The sequence below is a fragment of the Crocodylus porosus genome, unplaced genomic scaffold (genome assembly GCF_001723895.1).
Source record: "Crocodylus porosus isolate Cpor-Errol unplaced genomic scaffold, CroPor_comp1, whole genome shotgun sequence".
Lineage (NCBI taxonomy): Eukaryota > Metazoa > Chordata > Crocodylia > Crocodylidae > Crocodylus > Crocodylus porosus.
Window position 1 is genome coordinate 29390381 of NW_017728886.1, and position 19733 is coordinate 29410113.

Genomic DNA, 19733 nt, shown 5'->3' on the forward strand with positions numbered 1-19733 from the left:
GAGATCGTCCGGACCGGCTGACTTGAATACGTCCAACCCCTCCAGAAGCTCCCTAACTAAATCCTCGCTAATCCGTGGCCCAGGTGTGCCTCCCCCGGGGCCCGAGAGGGGCCCAGCAGGGAGGTGGCTGTTCTGGTCCCTACTTAGGAAGACGGAGGAAAAGAAACCGTTAAACATGTTAGCTTTGCTGTCTGGTGTGATGACCAAATTTGTGGTTGGACAGCCACTTGTCAGGGACAATCTAGGCATGACTATGCCTATGTTCTACTGTGGGTATTTCTGATGCTTCTGGGCTTTGCTGGTTGCCCCTGCTCTTATTTCTGTTATATGTGCCAGGGTTTTTTTAAGCCTTCCTCAGAGAAAGCCAAAGCTTGGCACTTTGACTGGGGGGTGCCAATGCTACTGCTGGGACCAAAGCCAGAGGGTCTTGCCTCTCCCCTCAGTGTCAGACTGATCACCATATTCATGGTCAGAAAGGAATTTTACCCCATGATCAGTTTGGTATGGACTGCGGGGGGTGGGGGTGAGGGAAAATATAGCAGGGGTTGTGGCCCTCTACCCAGGATTGCTTGAGCATATATTGACATTTCACAGAAACAGAACATTGGCTGCCAGGGCTCCCTTGCTTTCCTTGTGGCAGGTTAGGGTCTTAGGTCTGTGTTGTGTCACAGGCATTGGTAGTCTTATGTGGAGTTTAGATCATCAGGCAGGAGGCCATAACAGATGACCGCTGGAGGATCCTTCTGACCCTATTTTTCTGTGATTCTGTGATTATATTTCAATAACAATTCTATACTTTTTATTTCTGGGTATTGATTAATCAAAATTACAAGAATAAAGCCCCAAAATTAGAGCCCTTGTTTTCCCCTTTGTTATAGAGAGAATACTTATTGATATCAACATTAATGTGGCAAAGGGTATAATGGCAGAATGGGGCTGGTTTATTTGCCTGCTCTTTCCCCATTTTATTACTGCATACAGACTTCAAAAGTTCATTCATTTCTACTACATCATGGAAAAAATACATCATATTGGCAATATTTTACTCATGCATTTACACTAATTTCTACATATTCAAACAAATACTACAGATGGAAAGTTTATGCCAATCTTCACAAAACTTTTTTCACTACGGTGAGAACTACTAATATAAGGATATATAATAATGTAAAAAATGCTATCTTATTTTAAAGGTTTCCCCCTAAAAGGCATGTTTAATAAGAAGGTTATAAATAGTAAAAAAGGTCTTTCAGGAAATAGAGAAAAATCAAAGAATTATATGAGAGTGCCAAAGGGCTACAATACTACGTATGTACTGTGTATGGAGTCATGCTGGAGAAGGTATCAAGTAAAGAATTTGTTTTTGATGGCATGCATTCAACACTGAACCAAGACTGTGACTAGAAAGAAATCTGTTGTATTGTTTTTTAAGAAGTAACAAATATTACAAATTACTTACCTCAAGAACCAACCAGAGCTGGTCTCCATTCTTCACATCTTTCTTGTAGTACATTCCATAGAATTTGACTACATTGGGATGATCAGAAAGAGCTCTCAAGATGTTGTACTCTGCTTCAATTTCTTCATCAATGTCCTATGGTCATCACAGAAATAAACAGCAGTTAGCAAAGGCAAAGCACATACAAAGACCACCCCAACCCTGCTGCCCCCACATTATTTTTAAGTTATTCAGATTGCATTTAAAATACAGCAACATCAAAAGAAACATTAGTTCATCTTTTACAGTACTATAAGGTATATATTTCAGGTATTTCAGTCCCACTGAATATATTTAACTGTATAGAACAAAGACCACCTCTGTTTTACATCATCTTCTATCAATTTAAGCCTGTGAAATCACACATATGACCTGGGCCATATCTGGCCCATGGAACCACTGTCTTGAGCCCACAGAACTCCTGGTGGTCCTGGGAATTCAGGAGTGGGGTGAACAGAGGTGTTCTTTGACAGCAAAGAGGGAAGCTATGGCTACACTGACACAGCACTACTTGTTTCATCAGCATGTGCCCCACCGCTGCCGGGGAGTGGGATGAGTTTGACACCCCTAATCTAAGCTAAAGCACGGGGTGGAAGAGAGGCCATCAGAAAGAAGATACTTTTGTGTTTCAAGTAGTCATAATATGATGGAGGCCTGCAGGAAGCCAAACTAACCCCCAAAAGTGGGCAGTGCTGACCACTGTCACTTCATCCAAAGAGATATTACTGAACCCCCTAGAAGTATTTGCCATTTCTCTCCTCTGGGATATTCCTGCAAGATAGCCAATAGCATTCCTACCACTTGCCCTCCCTTTAGTAGTGGGCTCCATTAGTTGCAGTCTTGATTTATTGCCTTCCCCCTCTGACAGAAGACCTTAGCTCAGCCACCTTCTATTAGCAGCACTCACCCAGCATCCAGTACATAGAAATATTTGCTTTGAAGGAAACTTTATTAAAAAGTGACAGCATCAAGGCTGAATCTGAAATTTTACCAGAGTAATTGAATTTTATTGACCAATACTATCTCACTGTTTTCTTATGCTCTCCTGTCGGTCATTTGTTGTCTTTTGTTTTAGGTTGTTCTTTAGGCAGTAACAACAAAAGAAAAAAATCTCTTGGTACTAGGCACCATACATTCACCTACCAACAAATCCCAGATCCATGACCAGGGTTCCTATGTAATAATGGCCTAAAACTAAAACTTTATTACACTAAAAGTATACTATAACTTTTACCCAGCTAGATACAGTCTAAAAATCTTACATGTGCAATGTAGCCTGATAGCCAGATATTGTGATGACTATGAGAGTGAAAATGGTAACTTTGGAACAAGGTAGAATGTAACAGCTTGAGATATGCTAAATACTGATATTTACTCTCCAAAGAACACCAACCACTTTATCTAGTGAAGGCACTGGATAAGCTTCCCTCCCTTGACAGTGGGACCCATGTCTTCTCTCAGCACGAAGTCAGAACAGCCACTGTTGCTTTATTCTCAAAGTCCCTGACAGAGGAGACCACAGCATTTGTTTGGGTCCCACTGAATCACTCAAATTTGGAGTCACGTCTCAGACTGTCTGGAGTTTCTGAAGTGCAGAGTATACAAGTTCTGGATTCTAGGGGAAGCCCAAAGTTAATGGGGCTTTGTCAAGGACACACAGAAGAACACTACTAGCCTCTGCCTGAATTATTGCATCCATCCTTAGGGACAGGGAGATCACAGCACAGCCCATCTGGTCACACACAGAGATATAGGACAATTAAAGTAATCACAACTGCCACCTTTTCTCTTTTAGATCTTCATGTACATGGATATACATATTTATTCCAGATAATATAACCTCAACTTGTATTATCTACATAAAGCTGTTGTACAAACAGCTGCCATGATTTCAAATGCCAGAAACATCAGTATAGAGGATGATCACCTTCATGACACCTTTGTCTGGGTCCCAGAGAAAACTGACTCCAAACATCCTCTCTGTCTGGCTGGGCAGGCCAAACACCTCAGTAATAGGCAACTGCCTAATGCTGAACTCAGATAAGATGGTGGTTATGAGGCCAGAAGAAAAGAAGTGCTAGGCAGTTCCAGGGTCTACTCTTACCTGGCCCCTGAACAAAGGCATCTACCCTCAAAATGCCTTCCCCTCGCCTCTGTCCAGGGCTCCAATAATTTATCTTGTACACCATCTCCCCACTGGATTCTGAGTCAAATTCAAGGTTTCACTGCTAGTCTTAGGCTAGGTCTGGGAAGGGTCTTGAACATGGAGAGCCTTTGCTTGTGACAACAATGTCCTATGAGATATCTTGGAGATAAGACCTGCTAACTTCAGTAACTAAGCTTGTGAAAAATAGAGGAAAAGTTAATTCAGCCATCTGTCTGAGGCTGGGGTGCTTCTCAGAAATCCCCCGATCTTCCAAATGTCTGCAAACTTTCTTCTCAATATGAGTACAGTACTTCGACAAATACTAATCAAGATATTGCTGAAGAATAGAAAAGGAAGAAGAGTAAAATGCAAGGTAAGAAGGGGAGAGAAACGAATAGGAGTAGAAGTCATTAGCAAAAAAAGCCTGCACACAAAAAGGCAAATGTTACAAACAAGTACATGGTATCCCTAGCTGCCTCAGGGAAACTAAGATGAAAATTAACCCACTGTCCTACTGTGATTTAATGGAGGTTATTGTCTCCTGAGGGGCATTCAGATTTTATGTGATTTGTATCATTACAGGAAGAAATGAGAGCATAAGAGAGTATGAATAGACTATTCATTCTATAAGTAATGGAAAGAAAAACTGCATTTCATGAGGGAAGAGAACTAGATATACTTCATTAAGATTTGTGTATATATCATAAAAATAATTTCATAAAACCCAAATTGCTAGTAAAGGCTACCTTCCTAGAAGCAAGAAAAGGGATTTTTTATATTTACATAATTGACACATATTTTTAAACTGAACTATCCATCAAATGCTATTAATGCTTTCTAAGCAAGAAAAAGATGAGATTGAGAGCATTTTTAATCCAAATGATAACATTGCTATTTTTTTCACAAATATTCTTCCTGTTTCACTTTTATACCTTTTGAATTGAATTTAACCCATAAAAGAATTCAAAATGATTAGAGAAAGACACCATCACAGTCTCATATCACTCAAAATACGGTAATTTATTAGAATTATTTGAAATTACAGACTATGTCTTACATAGTCATAATGTTTGTCCATCTTTCCAGTTTGACCATAAGGCATAAAATAATAAGAAATAAAACTATATAAAATAATAAGAAGGGAGCAATTAAAATGCTTTTTTCTTCATTGCAATAGCTCCCTCTGCAGCCATTAATGATTCTTTCAGTTTATTATATTCCAGGAAGAAATACTTTATTGAAAATAGGGTGGATGGAATATTAGTGTGTAATTGTATGCACACGCAGATTAGGTACATTGGACCTAGTGGTAAGATGAAGAGTCACATTAAGTGTTGTTTGTTTTTTTAAGGATAAAAATTTAAAGCAAAACCAACTAGAAATTAATTGTTAAGAGTTCTGTGTCTAATGCATTTGACTTGCTAGTTACTGGAAACCTGCTCATAGCTCAGCTATTTGTCTACAGAATCAAGTGCCTGTTTCTAGGGCTATTAAATTTGGTTTACAATTAAATAAACATTTTCACAAAAAAGTTGAAAAATTCCAGTTTTGCATTTTCAGCTGAAAATCATTTAATTTTGAATGGACATTCTAAACATTTTGGATGAATTTGGAAAGATTTTTTTTTTAACAGAGTTGTTTTGTTTTTCTTTAACTAAAATTTTGGCCCAAAGGATAAGTCATTATTTTCAACTAATGTTTCCATTTAAAAATATTCATTTTCTCACCAGCTTCACATATTTTCCTTATTCTTCCCCAAACGATTTTTTTATTCACTATGTTCCTCCCACTCTTCCTGGTTCCTTTGAATTCTCTTTCCTCCTTCTCTGAATCATTTCTCCCTCTCTTCAACTCACCCCTGTCATCACCCCTATCTCTTCTCACCTCCTATCTTGTGTCTTTTCTTTTCTCTCAAGTACTCCCAACACTGCTGTTTGTTTCCCCACTTCCTTCAATAATTCCTTCCTTAAGCAATGACTGGTTAGGGAATGTTCTTGTATGCCTGCAAAATATGTTGATTCACAAATACTTCCTGCTATGCAGGCATTCAGATAAACTTGGATTACAAGGGAGCTCTGATTACTCAGTCAGCAGTAAGACTGAAAGACCCTGTCTACAGAAAGCAGCAAGAATCTGTAAAATGTTTTGGTGCATTTAAATTCATTTCATTAAGACTGCAATCTCTTGGCTGTGAATCATTTTTGCCTTTGAAAAGTGACATGATGATAAATGGAGAGTGGGTCCTATTTTTTGCACTGAAAAAACTAGTGAAAAACAGAAAAAGATTAACATGAACCACAATGCAAAATAATTGTATTGTAGGTTTGTGAAATTAATACATTTCACAGAGCTTTAGGCAACAAGGAAGTATTTTGATCATCTGATCTGACCTTTTCTGTGACACAAACTATTTAACTGAAACAAGTAGAGATGTCTCGTTGTAACTACAGGTGCACCAATATATCGGTCCCGTCCTGTATCGGCACCGATATAAGGAAAATTGACATTATCGGCAGTTAGCTTTTTTTGGCTGATGTTGCCGATAATGTCACCAATAAATGCCCTGTGCATGTGCACAGCTGCAGTGCAGCATGCAGGTGACCAGGAGCTCAGCCTGGCAGTGTGGAAAGCCGCGTCCGGCTGGTAAATCTGTTGTGGGGGAAGGGGCGTGGGGGGGGGCGCAAATTGAGGTCCCCATGGCAGGGGAGGAAGTGGGGCTCAGGCTGGGGTAGGGGCAGGGGCAGGCACTGCCCAACTCGGGTGGGGCAGGGCATGGGATGGAGTGCATGAGTGGTTTGTCTGGGGAGTGCGGAGATAGGTTGGCAGCTCCTGCCACTACATACACCCCAGGAGGGCCCTGGATCTGTGTGCAGTGTGAGGGCAAGGGGTACTGGGGGGCTGGGGCCAGAGGCAGTGCTGGGCTCTTCCCAGCGGGGGGGGGAGGGTTGGGCGAGGCTGTGCTTGGGGTAGGTGGCAGTGGTGCTGGGAGAAGAGCTATGGGGGGGGGCCTACAGCCACCCCAAAATTTGCCTTAGCCCTCCATTTTAGCAGCCCAGTCCCCCTGCTGGGAAGAGCCTGGCACAGCCCTGGCCCCAGCCTGCAGTGGCAGCCTGCCCTCACTTCACACACAGATCTGGGGGCACATGCCCCCCCATGCCCAGGAAGGAACCCAGGCCTTGTGGGGGCACAAAGGTAGCCACCCCAAGGCAAAGCGATACCTGGCCCGGTGCACACACTGAAAAGGTCTGTGTGGAGAGATCACCCTCCTGGAGGCTCAAGAGGCTTGATAAGGAGAGTGAGGGGTCACAGGGTCCAAAGTAACCCACAACCCCAAGAAAGGGACAAGGCTCAAGGCAGTGAGGCACTGGTGTCCTATCTGATCACCAGTCCAAGTCATTTTTGAGTTCATCTTATAAATTTGGTTTACATTATTTCTGAGCTTTACATTAGCCAGGATGGGGGAAAAAGGACCCCAAAAGGATACCAGCCTCAGCCTAACATTGTGGGATGCATCACATAGCTAATGCCTCCACTGTCATAACAATGGCAGTCACACCCGAGTGGAAAGGGGTGGGGTGTAGAGGAGGAGGAACTCTGCAGAAGACACACCACTATAATCACATCCAGCCCACAAGAAACCACTAAAGTGTCTCCAGGCAAGTACAGGGTCATCATCTGAATAGCAAATTGTAGTGGGCGAGTGGGTGAGATGTGACGTAGTTAGGTGCAGGGCATGCTGTGACTCCATGGCAGTAGCACTGGGCAGGGGCCTGGCACTCATTTTCCATGTTTTATGGACTGGTACCCACTATAAGTAAAGCCAAACAGCCCAGCTGATGATCTCACTTGAAGTCAATAGAGTTTCTTAAACACCCAACAGTCTTTCTGCCTGGATATATTTACAATATAAAGGTGTGTGTATACTATCACAAATAGTATCACTGAGTTATCCACTGGTTATTCAAATTCCAGCCCAGGAGACAGAATAATTAAATAAAAATCACTCATTAATATTAATATTTAATAATTAATATTGAAGTGGCTTACATGAACAGGATCCAAGATTTTCACTGCTGCTTTGCTGCCATTTTTCTTGTTTAACACCTTAAAAACTTTGCCATATGTTCCTTTGCCAATGGTTTCAATTATCTGCCAGGTATCAGAAGGATCAGGGAAGTTATCAAATATTATTGTTTTCCCAGTTAATGGAAGCATCTCAAATGTTGGTTCCTGAAAAAAAACAAAATTTCAGTTTTCCATTGAATAAACAATTAATAGCAAGTGTGATAAAACAAAGATATATGTGGCAACCTCAGGAGTAGATTGAGTCTGGAACTGTATATTATTTGCATACAATCACATCAGCTAGAACTCGAAAGATAGGTCCAAAATTGACTACGGATGGATAGGAACAATGTGGTCTGAGATTTCATAGATTCATAGACGTTAGGGTCGGAAGGAACGTCAATAGATCATCGAGTCTGACCCCTGCATAGGCTGGAAAGTGTGCTGGGTTCAGATGACCCCAGCCAGATGCCTATCTAACCTCCTCTTGAAGACGCCCAGGGTAGGGGACAGCACCACCTCCCTTGGGAGCCCATTCCAGATTTTGGTGACTCTAACTGTGAAGAAGTTCTTCCTATTGTCCAGTCTAAATCTGCTCTCTCCTAGCTTATAGCCATTATTTCTTGTAACTCCTGGGGGCACCTTGGAGCCTCACCAATTCCCTTCTGTGCCCCCATGAATTTATAGGCAGCTACAAGGTCACCTCTCAAACTTCTCTTGCAAAGGCTGAAGAGGTCCAGGTGCCCTAGTCTCTCCTCATTGGGCTTGGCATCCAAGCCCTTAACCATATGAGTGGCCCTTCTCTGGACCCTCTCCAGGTTATCCACATCCCTCTTAAAGTGTGGCTCCCAAAACGGGACATAGTATTCCAACTGCAGTCTGACCAGCGCCCAATAGAGGGGAAGTATTACCTCCTTGGTTCTGTCTGTCATGCATCTGCTGATGCATGATAAAGTGCAGTTAGCTTTGCTGATGACTTCATCACGCTGATGACTCATGTTCACCTTGGAGTCCACTAGGTCTCCGAGATCCCTTTCCTCTTCCATGCTGCCAAGCAGGTCTTTTCCTAGGCTGTAGATGTGCTGGATATTTTTCCTCCCTAGGTACAGCACTTTGCATTTCTCCTTGTTAAATTGCATTCTAGTGTTTTCTGCCCATTTGTCCAACCTGTCCAGGTCTGCCTGTAGTTGTTCCCTGCCCTTCGATGTGTCCACTTCTCCCCACAGTTTTGTATCATCCACAAATTTGGACAGAGTACACTTCACTCCCTCGCCCAAGTCACTGATGAAGACATTGACGAGTATCGGTCCAAGGACTGAGCCCTGTGGGACCCCACTGCCCACATCCTTCCAGATTGATACTGACCTGTCCACCACCACTCGCTGGGTACGACCCTCCAGCCAATTTGCCACCCACCGAACTGTGTTATCATCCAAATCACGACCTCTTAATTTGTTCACCAGTATGGGATGGGATACCGTATCGAAGGCCTTCCTGAAGTGTAAGTAAACAATATCTACCCCTACTCCTGCGTCCAGGTGTTTTGTAACCTGGTCATAAAAAGAGATTGATTAGTCAGGCATGATCTACCTGCTATGAACCCATGCTGGTTTCCCCTCAGCATAATTTTTCCTGCTGGGCTCTCACATATATGAGCCTTAATAATCTTTTCAAAGACTTTACGAAGGATGGAGGTGAGACTGACTGGTCTGTAGTTGCTTGGATCCTCCTTCCTCCCCTTCTTGAAAATGGGAACCACATTGGCCCTTTTCCAGTCCTCCAGGACCTGGCCCGTGTGCCACGAGTGCTCAAATATTCTTGCCAGCGGCTGTGCAGTGACATCAGCCAGTGTCTTCAGTACCCTCAGATGGAGCTTATCTGGGCCTACCGACTTAAATTCATCCAGTCTTTCCAAGTGACTCTGCACTATCTCAGGGTCAATGCTTGGTGGTCTGGCACCCTGCTGTTACCTCTTTATGATCCCATTGTGAGACTTGTCTTGCCCCTCGTTTAGGAAGACTGAGGCAAAGAACTCATTGAGGAGATCAGCCTTGTCCCCCCTGTCTGTCACCAATTGCTTTTGCCTGTTCAGTAGTGGTCCTATACTACCCTGGGCCTTCTTTTTGCTCCTTATACAGCTGAAAAACAATTTTTTGTTATCCTTAACTTGGGATGCCAACCTCAGGTCCATGGCAGCTTTGGCCTTTCTAACTGCCTCCCTACAACTGCGAGATGAGGAGGCATACTCCTCTTCAGCAATTTCTCCCTGTTTCCACTGCTTATATGCCCCCCTTTTTGCCCTTAGGCTGCTCTGGATTTCTCTGGTTAGCCAAGGAAGCCTTTTGGCCCCTTTCCCCTTTTTCCCCCGCATCACGATCATCTTTCTCTGTGCCCGAAGGATCACTTCCTTAAGGCACAGCCACCCTTCCTGGGCTCCCATCCCATCCCATCCCACCAAATCTCTTACCTTGCAGTGTGTCATTGACTAAATGCCTGAGCTCTCTGAAGTCAGCCTTCCTAAAGTCTAGCACTTCCACCCGACTAGTTACCTTGCCCACTCTATGACTTATGGTGAATTCTATTATTTGTTGGTCACTGTCCACCAGGTGACCACTGATCTGTAGGTCCCCTACCATGTCATCCCCCGTTGCCAGTACCAGGTCCAGTAAGGCGTTCCCTGTAGTGGGACCATGTACCTCCTGCATCAGGTGGAGGTTCTGCACACAGGATAGGAACCTCCGTGAACAGTGGGAATTTGGAAAAGGTACAAAGCTCACTTTGAGAAAAAGCCTGGTCCCGATGAAGTCAATAGGATTTTGCCATATAGGGCTACCCTTTAGTTATAAAAACCTAAAGATGACTGATCCATCAATGTCCAAAAAGGAGTTTTGCTCCATTTTAAACAACCCTGAATTGAGGGGAAAAGGGACAAATTCCTACTGAGGAACAAAGCAATAATTTTACCCACTCCTTTAAATTAAACTGGCAACTTGAAGATTTTATTCTTAGCTTTTAGACATCTCATAATTATAAAGTTCAAGTAGGTGGATCCTTACAGAATGGATCCTTACAGGTGGAACCTTACAACATTCTGAGAGATAGCCAACATGGCTGTGTTGTGGGTAGGTTTTGTGTAACTGACCTCATTTCCTTCTATGACCAGGTAACGCATCACCTGGACAAAGGAGAAGAGGTTAATGTCATATATTTAGATTTTTAAAAGCCTTTGACTTCATCTCCCATGATGTCATCATGGTAAAATCGGGGAACTGAAGTCTTGACAACCTTATGGTCTGATGGCTGGTGAACTGGCTCCATAGTCAAACCCAGAGAGTGATAGTCAATGGAACTGAGTCCATGGAACTGAACATGGCACATGGTGACCAGTGGTGTCCCCTAGGGTTTAGTACTTGGACCAGTACTCTTTAATATATTAATAAATTATCTGGATTTGGGTGTCAGAAGTGGACTGGCTAAGTTTGCAGACAACACAGAATTATGGGGAAGTACGGTCATGACAGAGGACAGGCTGGCAAGTCAGGCCAACCTAGACAGGTTTGCAAGGTGGGTGGATGCAAACCTGATGATATTCAACACAGAGAAATGCAGGGTGTTCCACTTGGGGAGAAAAAACCCACATCATACTTATGAGCTCCGCAGTGCTACACTCACTAGCACTGCAGCTGAAAGAGACTTGAGGGTCATGATTGACCACGAGATAAACATGAGCCACCAATGTGATGTCGCAGCCAGCAAAGCAAATAAAACTCTGACTTGCATCTACTGATGCATCTCAAACAAGACCCAAGAAGTCATCCTCCCGCTTTACTTAGCCTTGGTGAGGCAGCAGCTGGAGTACTGCATCCAATTCTGGGCTCTGTAGTTTAGAAAGGATGTGGATAAGATGAGAGAGTCCAGAGGAGAGCCACTTGACCTCTATGATCAGAGGTAAAGATAGCACGCCTTATGTGGAGAGCCTGAGAGGCATGGGACTCTATAGCCTGGAGAAGCAAAAGCTCAGGGATGACTTGGTGGCAGCCTATAAGTATGTAAGGGGTGTGCATCAGGAACTGGGAGAATGACCGTTCACCAGGGCATGCCAAGGGAAGACAAGATCTAATGGTCAGAAACTGCTGGAAGACCATTTTAGATGGACATAAGGAAAAATTTCTTTGCCATCCGAGTCTCCAGAGTCTGGACTAGACTCCCCAGAGCAGTGCAAACACCTACTCTGGATACCTTTACGAAACACTTGGATGCCTATCTTGCTGGGGTGATCTGACTCCAGCTGACTTCGTGCTCCTTGGGCAGGGGGCTGGATCCGATGATCTTGCGAGGTCCTTTCCAGCCCTAATGTCTATGAAAACTATGAACACAATAACATGGTCTTTTGACATCTAAAATATGCACAAGCATGTAAGGTGTGTTTAGAATGTGCATTATTTAATGCATGTTTTATATTCTATAAAGGTAGAGGTTAAATAGGTCTCAGCCACAGATAAAAGCCACTAAGCCTTCATTCTGTACTGGCTAACTATTCTACAGCTGCAGTGTAAAAATTGGAACACTCTTAGCAGCATTCATGGTCAAGCAAAATCTCTTCAGAAACCCTTTAATAGATCATTTTCAGAGTGTAGGCCAACATTTGAAGAAAAACAGTTGACAATATGTCCAGCTCCTAAATCTATACTGAGACACCCTGTAAGGTCCCCGACTTTTAAAAATGTTTTTTATGTCCCTATTTCTGAAAACTTTGGAGTCTTGTTCCTAAAATATGTTACCACGGATCCATATTATGGCATTCTGTATGTCACCCTCATAAATTTAGGATGATAAAGCTAGCTGTATTGTTATGAATTGCAGTTTGCTGTACATTATTCTAGAAAGTGAATAAAGCAACAATTTCAGTAATGCTTTTCAATCTTATATTTCTAGTTGCAGCATGTGGGTTAAACTTTCTTGAAGGCTTTATTCATTTCCATACTTAAATTTTTGCTGGTACTAAAATAAAGATAGTAAAGATTGTCCACATGTATGAATTAGTTAGCTATATAAAACAGTGATATATAATTAGTTAGCTATATAAACCAGTGATATATAATCCTCAGCCCACAGAACCTTGGCACTTGGCCCATGGGGCTCCCCACAGGTTGGGAAACTTGGCAGCAGGGGAGCAGTACCAGTACTACTCCCACTACTCCTCCCTGCGGCCAAACTCCTAAGCCCCCATACAGCGGGCTAGTCATCAGGCAGCCCCTGCACTGAAGCACCCATGTGCCCAATCAGCTGCATCAGCATTTACATGTGTGGTGCTGCAGGGTAAAAACTCTGTAGCAGGACAGTACTTGTATTTGCCAGTACTACCCTGCTGCAGAGTTTGTTTCATGCAGCCTAATAGGGCCACATGTGTAGGTGGTGAGACATTTATTGAGAAGCTAATAAGGTAACTCTGCAGTAAATGTCCTGGGTAGAACCCCGCCCCCCCAGCCAAGTCTTTGTATAAAGCTTTACCCAAAAGGCCATCTTTTCCTTCCAAGGTTAGTGAGCACATAAAAATGGTAGATGCAGATGACTGAGCTGGTTAGATTAGATTCCCTAAGCATTAATGAACTATAACTGGAATGAATCTGATTCATCCATATTAATGACTTATTTGCCGCTAGTGAATGAAGCTACCACAAGAAACCTCATTACAAGGTACAGGATGCACTATCCCACAGATGTTCCTTGTCTTTGGGGATACAGTGGCTAGAGACATTTTGCAGCTAGAAATGTATATATAGAGTGTCCTCATACACACTCTATGAGCATTTACTAGCTCTGGACATAGTAAAAACATAACATAGACTTTCATGTAAGAAAGTTTTAGTCAATAATTTAAGGTTACTATTTAAAAAAGCTGAAGTCACCCTAATCTTTGGGGTTTGATTTAGAATTACAAATGTATGCCTTGCATGAATTATATAGAACAATATTTTCTCAGTTTTACTCTGTTATTGAATGAGCCTATACAGATAAATGGCTGAGCCTTAAATGATAAATGTTAAGATAAATGTCCCCTCATCTAGGACATAACCCCAACAATTTCTCTGGCCTTTCTTGAGTGCTGTAATGATAATCTATTTAATCAAAGCAAAAATTCCATCAAAACAATAAATTATATGGGTATGGGAATTATGGGTAAATATCATGCATGCCATATTAAATGGAGCTGTTCAGTGCTGCCTTTTTTCTTCCCTTGTTACAGAAGGAACAGAGATGCTCCAGCCCTGTAAGTCATGTGGTCCCAGAGCTTACATGTGAATTGAAAATTATAAAGACTGCTGGCTTTATAGAGGGAGGATTGCTTTTGTGTGCATTTGATGCAGCATGCCCTGCCTCTTTGCCCTTTTTTTTTGTTTTGTCTTCTGTTCTGATTTATGAAGTGACCCTGATACTTCCTGACTCTAGGCTTTGGCAGTGCTTGAAAACTGAACAGCTTGACTCTTACCAGCCTACCCACTGGAAGTTAGGTGCTTGTCTGACATCTCTTCTGGCAGTGATCTGGCCACAGCAAGTGCCCTTTTGAGCTGTTTTAGGGCCTGACTTCAGTGGAAGCATTTGGCACTGTATAAACAATATCTAACAAATCATAGTATTAAAAAGGCAGATGGAAAACAAGTAGAGGTTCCCTAGTAGCAGCTGGTCTAACATTCTCTCCAGAAGGGCAAGATGACATTAAAACGGTGAACAAAGAAACATGTAAAAATAGGAAATGGATTTGAGTTGTAGGTCTCATCTCAAGCCTATGGCAGGCAGACAAAAACAGGCAGCATAACAATAACCCACCAAACCTCTTCACCTCCAGTAGAAACTCAGGACCCTGGCTTTCATCTTCTTACCTTTTGACCACTATAACCTTCTTTCTAGCCTTGACAAATGCCCTCTTGCTTCTTTCAGACTCAATTCCAAAAGCTGCCCTAAGATCATCTTCCTGGCTCTTCACTTTAACTTTCTTATCCATCATCACCTCTCTCCCTTTCTCCACTGTCTTTACTAACAGGGTCTTACATAGTGTATCATCACTGTATCTGTTATGGGTATGGGAATTATGACTATTAAGAATTATAACTATTAAGAACTGCCAACCTCCATCTTCATTCTGCCGAGAATTTGAATCTCCAACCAGCTCTATGGTCCCCTCAAGCATCTTCACACTTTTGACCCCGACTCCTCCATCCCAGTCCTTTTTCAAACAGCCTTCAGAACACCTAGTAGCAATGAGGCAACGGTGGCCTACTTTTTTGGCAGGCATACCACAACTTAAGCCACCTTCCCTGTCCAAGTGCTGCTCTGACCCTCCAGCTATGTGGATCAGCATGGAGCAGAAGCAAGATGTTGCTACAAGAAAAGGTGTTACTGCCAATGCCAGGTTAACCCTGCCCCAGCCCTGGAACTGCCCCAGCTTTATATGGACAGTGAGGATCCAAAGCCCTGAAATTGGCAGTGGCTGCAGGGCCAGGAAAGGGTAAACCTGGCTCTTGGCAGTGACACCTGACATGTCTTTCCCAGCGGCATCCTGCCCTCACTCAGCTCCACAGAGTGCTCTGCTCCCTGCTTCCAGTCCACTGTCTCCCTTTACCAAACACCTGAGGTTCACATGCCAATTAGCAGCTGCCCATGTAACCTGTAGCATGAATGTGCAGGCTGACCACTCCAGACGTAGCATAATGTGGCTTTACTGCCTAAAGAGGGCAAAAAGACCCTACCAGCATTAAAACAACAACCCAAACCTTTTAGATTTTAGTTTCCTCAATTAGTGCATATGCCAACAACCACTGACTAAAAATGTTACTGTACATATTAGTGATTCTTAGATAAGCTACAAACATAGGCAGTTCCCATGTGGCATCTGCCAAGCCAATAACTCGGTCTTGAGACAAATACGCACATTATTTGATTCTCCAATACAAATATAGTAAGATTGTTTTGACTGTGATAATGGATTGTAGACCAAAACCTTTTGGTAACATACCCCAGGAAAAAATAGCTTAATAGAGCTATAGCAAGTTACACCAGAACAGAATCTTGTCCAGCACCACTTAAAAGAAGACAAAAGTTTTCCTAGAAATGAAGAATAAAGTCTTTGTTGCCTACAACTCCTATTCTTCTTTTAAGAAAATCAAGCATAAAAGCTGCAATAGGAAAAAGAAAGATTTATTTATCATTTGTTCAAGCTGTTTCACTGTTGTTTTACACTGGCCATTGATTGGCCAAAACAAGTTTATACTTGTCTGATGACAGGAACTCATCCTGATCAATGTACTTCTACAGTAATCATTTAAAACCAAATGCTATTTTCAAATGCATTCAAGGGACCTTAGAACTTCCTATATACTTCTGTTACCACTGCCAAACACAAGTGAGATATATTTAGAGCAGTGAATCTCAACCATGGTGCCTTGAGATACTCTAAAGGGTGCTGCAGGATGTCACACAATATTAGCATTGTTAGGTATGCAACCATGATTTACAAGATAAACGCAAATATTTCAAAGAGGAATCCATAGTAATAAAAACTGACTTGTGGTTTTTCTAACTCTTTGCACAGATCTGCTCTATTGTTTTTCTGTAGTTGAGAAACAAATGAAAACTAAGAACTTGCATTTTCCAAGGGGTGCACTGAGTTCAATCAGGGCTGCTTCAGACTTGTCAAGGAGTACCGTGAGTCTAACGGTTGAGAACCAAGATCTAAGGGCAGAACCAGGCTCAAAGGACTTAACCTAATTTTGGAGGCCTTAATATAGCTCATACTATTCAATCAAAAACTATTTTAGCCAGATTATTTTTAAAATGTGAATAAGGACAATGCAACTCTCTGCCTGGGCTTCTGGTATTGTAGACCCTCAGGTCCTGAACCCTAACCTCCCACATCTGGGTTATACCCATGACATCCAATTTCATGTTTAGTGAGCTGGATCTCTCTACCACTTCCTTGTATGAGTAAAAATAGACAATAAAGTTGGAAACATATTACAATAAGCTAGAACCTGGAAAACTGCCCAAATAAATAGCCCTGATTACATGTGAGGGGAGGGAGGGCAGGGAGATAGCAAGGAAATGACAAATTAGATATATTTGGCAACAACCACAGAGCACTGGCAGCAACAGCTCCCCAGCCTAATGGCAATAATGAAATACAAAGAGATGTGGCGCACAGTTACACACACACATATATTTATATAAATTTATTCTCATTGGAAGGTAACATATTTCATAGAACTCATTCAGATACTATAAAGAGACCAGACTGAATAAATTATCTCAGGGCTATGAAAGGAAGAGTCCTTTGCTGAAAGAGATGGTCAATTCCTTCTTTCTGTAGGGCAGGACGGTTGCTTCTTTTAAGTTGTGCAATCATTTCTCAAAGCTCCAACATCTGATGCCAGCATCCTTGCTAGCTGTCATCCAGTTTGCAATCTTCCACCTTGGTTAACATAATAGAGAAGGCAGTGGCAAGACAACTCTGAAAGAAACTTTATGCCTCCAGTCTCCTTGACCCCTGCTGGACTTCCACACATGGTACAAAATCTGCATTGGTGTTGTTGGTACCTGATCTCCTCTTTTTGCTAGATGCGGATACAGTGTCAGTCTGGACATACTATCTGCTGCCTTCCACACTTGATCATGAAGAGGTGGCTTCCCGGTGGACTGTAGCAGAAATGGGCAGGTTTTTCATTTCCTTGCTGAGTATTCCCAAAAGATGGCATTCCTTACTACCCTTCATTTATGATGCTGCCATGCAGGGTTCGATCTTGCTCTCCCCACCTATGTCACATGCGATAGTTCTACTGCATCCTGTAGGACTGGAGTTCAGGTAGGTGGCTGTACATATTCATGTAACTCCACTGCAGGGCCACAGAAGGGATGTCCTGATGAAGCAAGACTGACAGTCTTTCAATCCCATTGACAACAGCTCAGATACCTGCTACTCCAACTCCATGCATAGGGGCTGCACAAGTAATGGCCCTCCCCTGCAGTCAATGTTTGCCAAATCAAGCTCTAAATTGCTGCAGAGTTCCATTTTTTTTTACAGTAAAATTTTAGTTACACTGAGATTAAAGAAATAATTACACATCTCATTTGGTTTTGTGTTTTTTTTTTCAGTCATTATTTAAAGTTATAGCTATTGAAAAATAAACTTAGGATTTCTAAGTCAGTTGTTATTCAACGGTAAGTACTCATGCTATTACAGTAACCCTTGAAAGCAGAGTTCATAATGGAAGGATGTCATTTGATAAAAACACCTTTCCATTTGAACCCTGTGCCAGTAGGAACACTGAGCTGGTATTAACAATCAGTGAGCTCAATCCTATCACAGCCATTCTGCAGCTCCTTGCACAAAAGTATTGCGAGCGACGAGTGTAAGCTTTCAGCGGCTAGGCACCAGATCAATACATTTTTTTTCAGAACAAGTTCGCTTTCAAAGCTAAAACATCACTTAATTTTCCCATTTTCAAACAGAAAATGGTATAATGTCATAACAATCAATACAGTAGAAATACACATGCCCATTTGCCTACTTCTCAACACCAAGCACTGGCGACCAAAAAAAAGAACTTGCTAGCTTTATCAGCCACCTTTACAAGCTTGAAAATTGAGGCAAACTAGCCCAGAACTTCTCAGCCTTTTTCAGACTCCAGGCATCCCAGGACAGACTCAAGACACCCCTGCCCAAGGTTGCAGCAGCCTTTGAAAAATGCTGCCTCTTTAGGATTGCCAACTCTGGTTGAATCTATTCCGGGAGGTTTCGTCACATGATGTAATTACATTAATGACTTTACATCAAGAAGGCAAATGAACATTACTATTGTGTTTTAAAAACCCACTGGACAATGGTATAAATCAGATTCAACATTTATTTTAATGAATGCCTTATCATTTATCTCCTGGGTGACTCAGCAGTCCCCTAGAGATTCATCCTCCCACTGTACTCGGCCTTGGCGAAGCTGCAGCTGGAGTACTGCGTCCAGTTTTGGGCTCCACAATTCAAAAAGGATGTGGAGAAGCTTGAGAGAGTCCAGAGGAGAGCCACGTGCATGATCAGAGGGCAAGAGAGCAAGCCTTATGAAGAGAGGCTGCGATCCATGGGACTCTTCAGCCTGGAGAAGCGCAGGCTCAGGGGTGACCTGGTGGCAGCCCATAAGTACATCGGGGTGTGCATCAGAACCTGGGGGAACGACTCTTCACCAGAGCGCCCAGGGGATGACAAGTTCCAACAGGCACAAACTCCTGCAAGCCCGTTTTAGGCTGGACATAAGGAACAACTTCTTTACTGCCCGAGCCCCCAAGGCCTGTAACAGACTTCCCCCAGGGGTCGTGCAAGCACCTACTCTGGATGCCATAAACGCCTTGTGCCCCTGCGGGCTGGAGGGGCACAGCGACCGCCCGCCGGCGGTGCTGTTGGCAGGGGGTGTGGTGGCGGTGAACGGGGGCTGCAGCAGTGTCTGGGGGCTGGGGGCGAGCACTGACTGGCGGCTGGTGACCACCCGCAGACGCCTCTGCCACCGGTGGCGCCCAGCAGCAATCAGGGCCTGCCCGCAGATGCCACTGGCAGTGTCAGCGGCAAGACAGAGGGCGGGTGGCGAGTGGCATCTGCCCACAGGTGCCACCGGCAGCGTTGGCAGCACTTTTTGGAGGGGGTGCACACGCACCGCTACGCACCGCCAATGCTGCACACTTTCAACAAACATTTGGACACTTGTCTTGCTCCTTGGATCCTTTGGCCCCAGCTGACTTCGTGGCCCGGGGGCAGGGCTGGGGCCACGGATCTCACCAGGTCCCTTCCAGGCCTGACGTCTAGGGCCCAGCGCGAGGCGCCGCCGGCGGGCCGGATCGGGGGCGCAGGCCGCGCCCCGCCCTCACTCCCTCGCGGTGAAGCCACGGAGGCAAAACAGCGTCCGGGCGGCGGAGGGGCCGCGCCAGCCCCGGGGGACCCAGGGAGCGCGGCTCCGGGCCCCACCAGCCCCGGGCCGGGCTCAGGCG

At 43.6% G+C, this 19733-nt stretch overlaps 1 protein-coding gene across 2 annotated transcripts in view; it reads right to left on the reverse strand.

The window, feature by feature from the left end:
• MYO3A (myosin IIIA) overlaps positions 1 to 7871 on the reverse strand; it is a 192204-nt gene extending 184333 nt beyond the window's left edge. For both annotated transcript variants that reach the window (XM_019531841.1, XM_019531832.1), the window contains exons 1-2: positions 7692 to 7871; positions 1460 to 1594 (exon numbers count right to left, since the gene is read on the reverse strand). In XM_019531841.1, the coding sequence (XP_019387386.1) occupies positions 1460 to 1594; positions 7692 to 7859 (303 nt within the window). In that variant the 5' untranslated portion in view covers positions 7860 to 7871. The remainder of the gene's footprint in view (positions 1 to 1459; positions 1595 to 7691) is intronic.
• Between the last annotated feature and the right edge of the window lie 11862 nt (positions 7872 to 19733).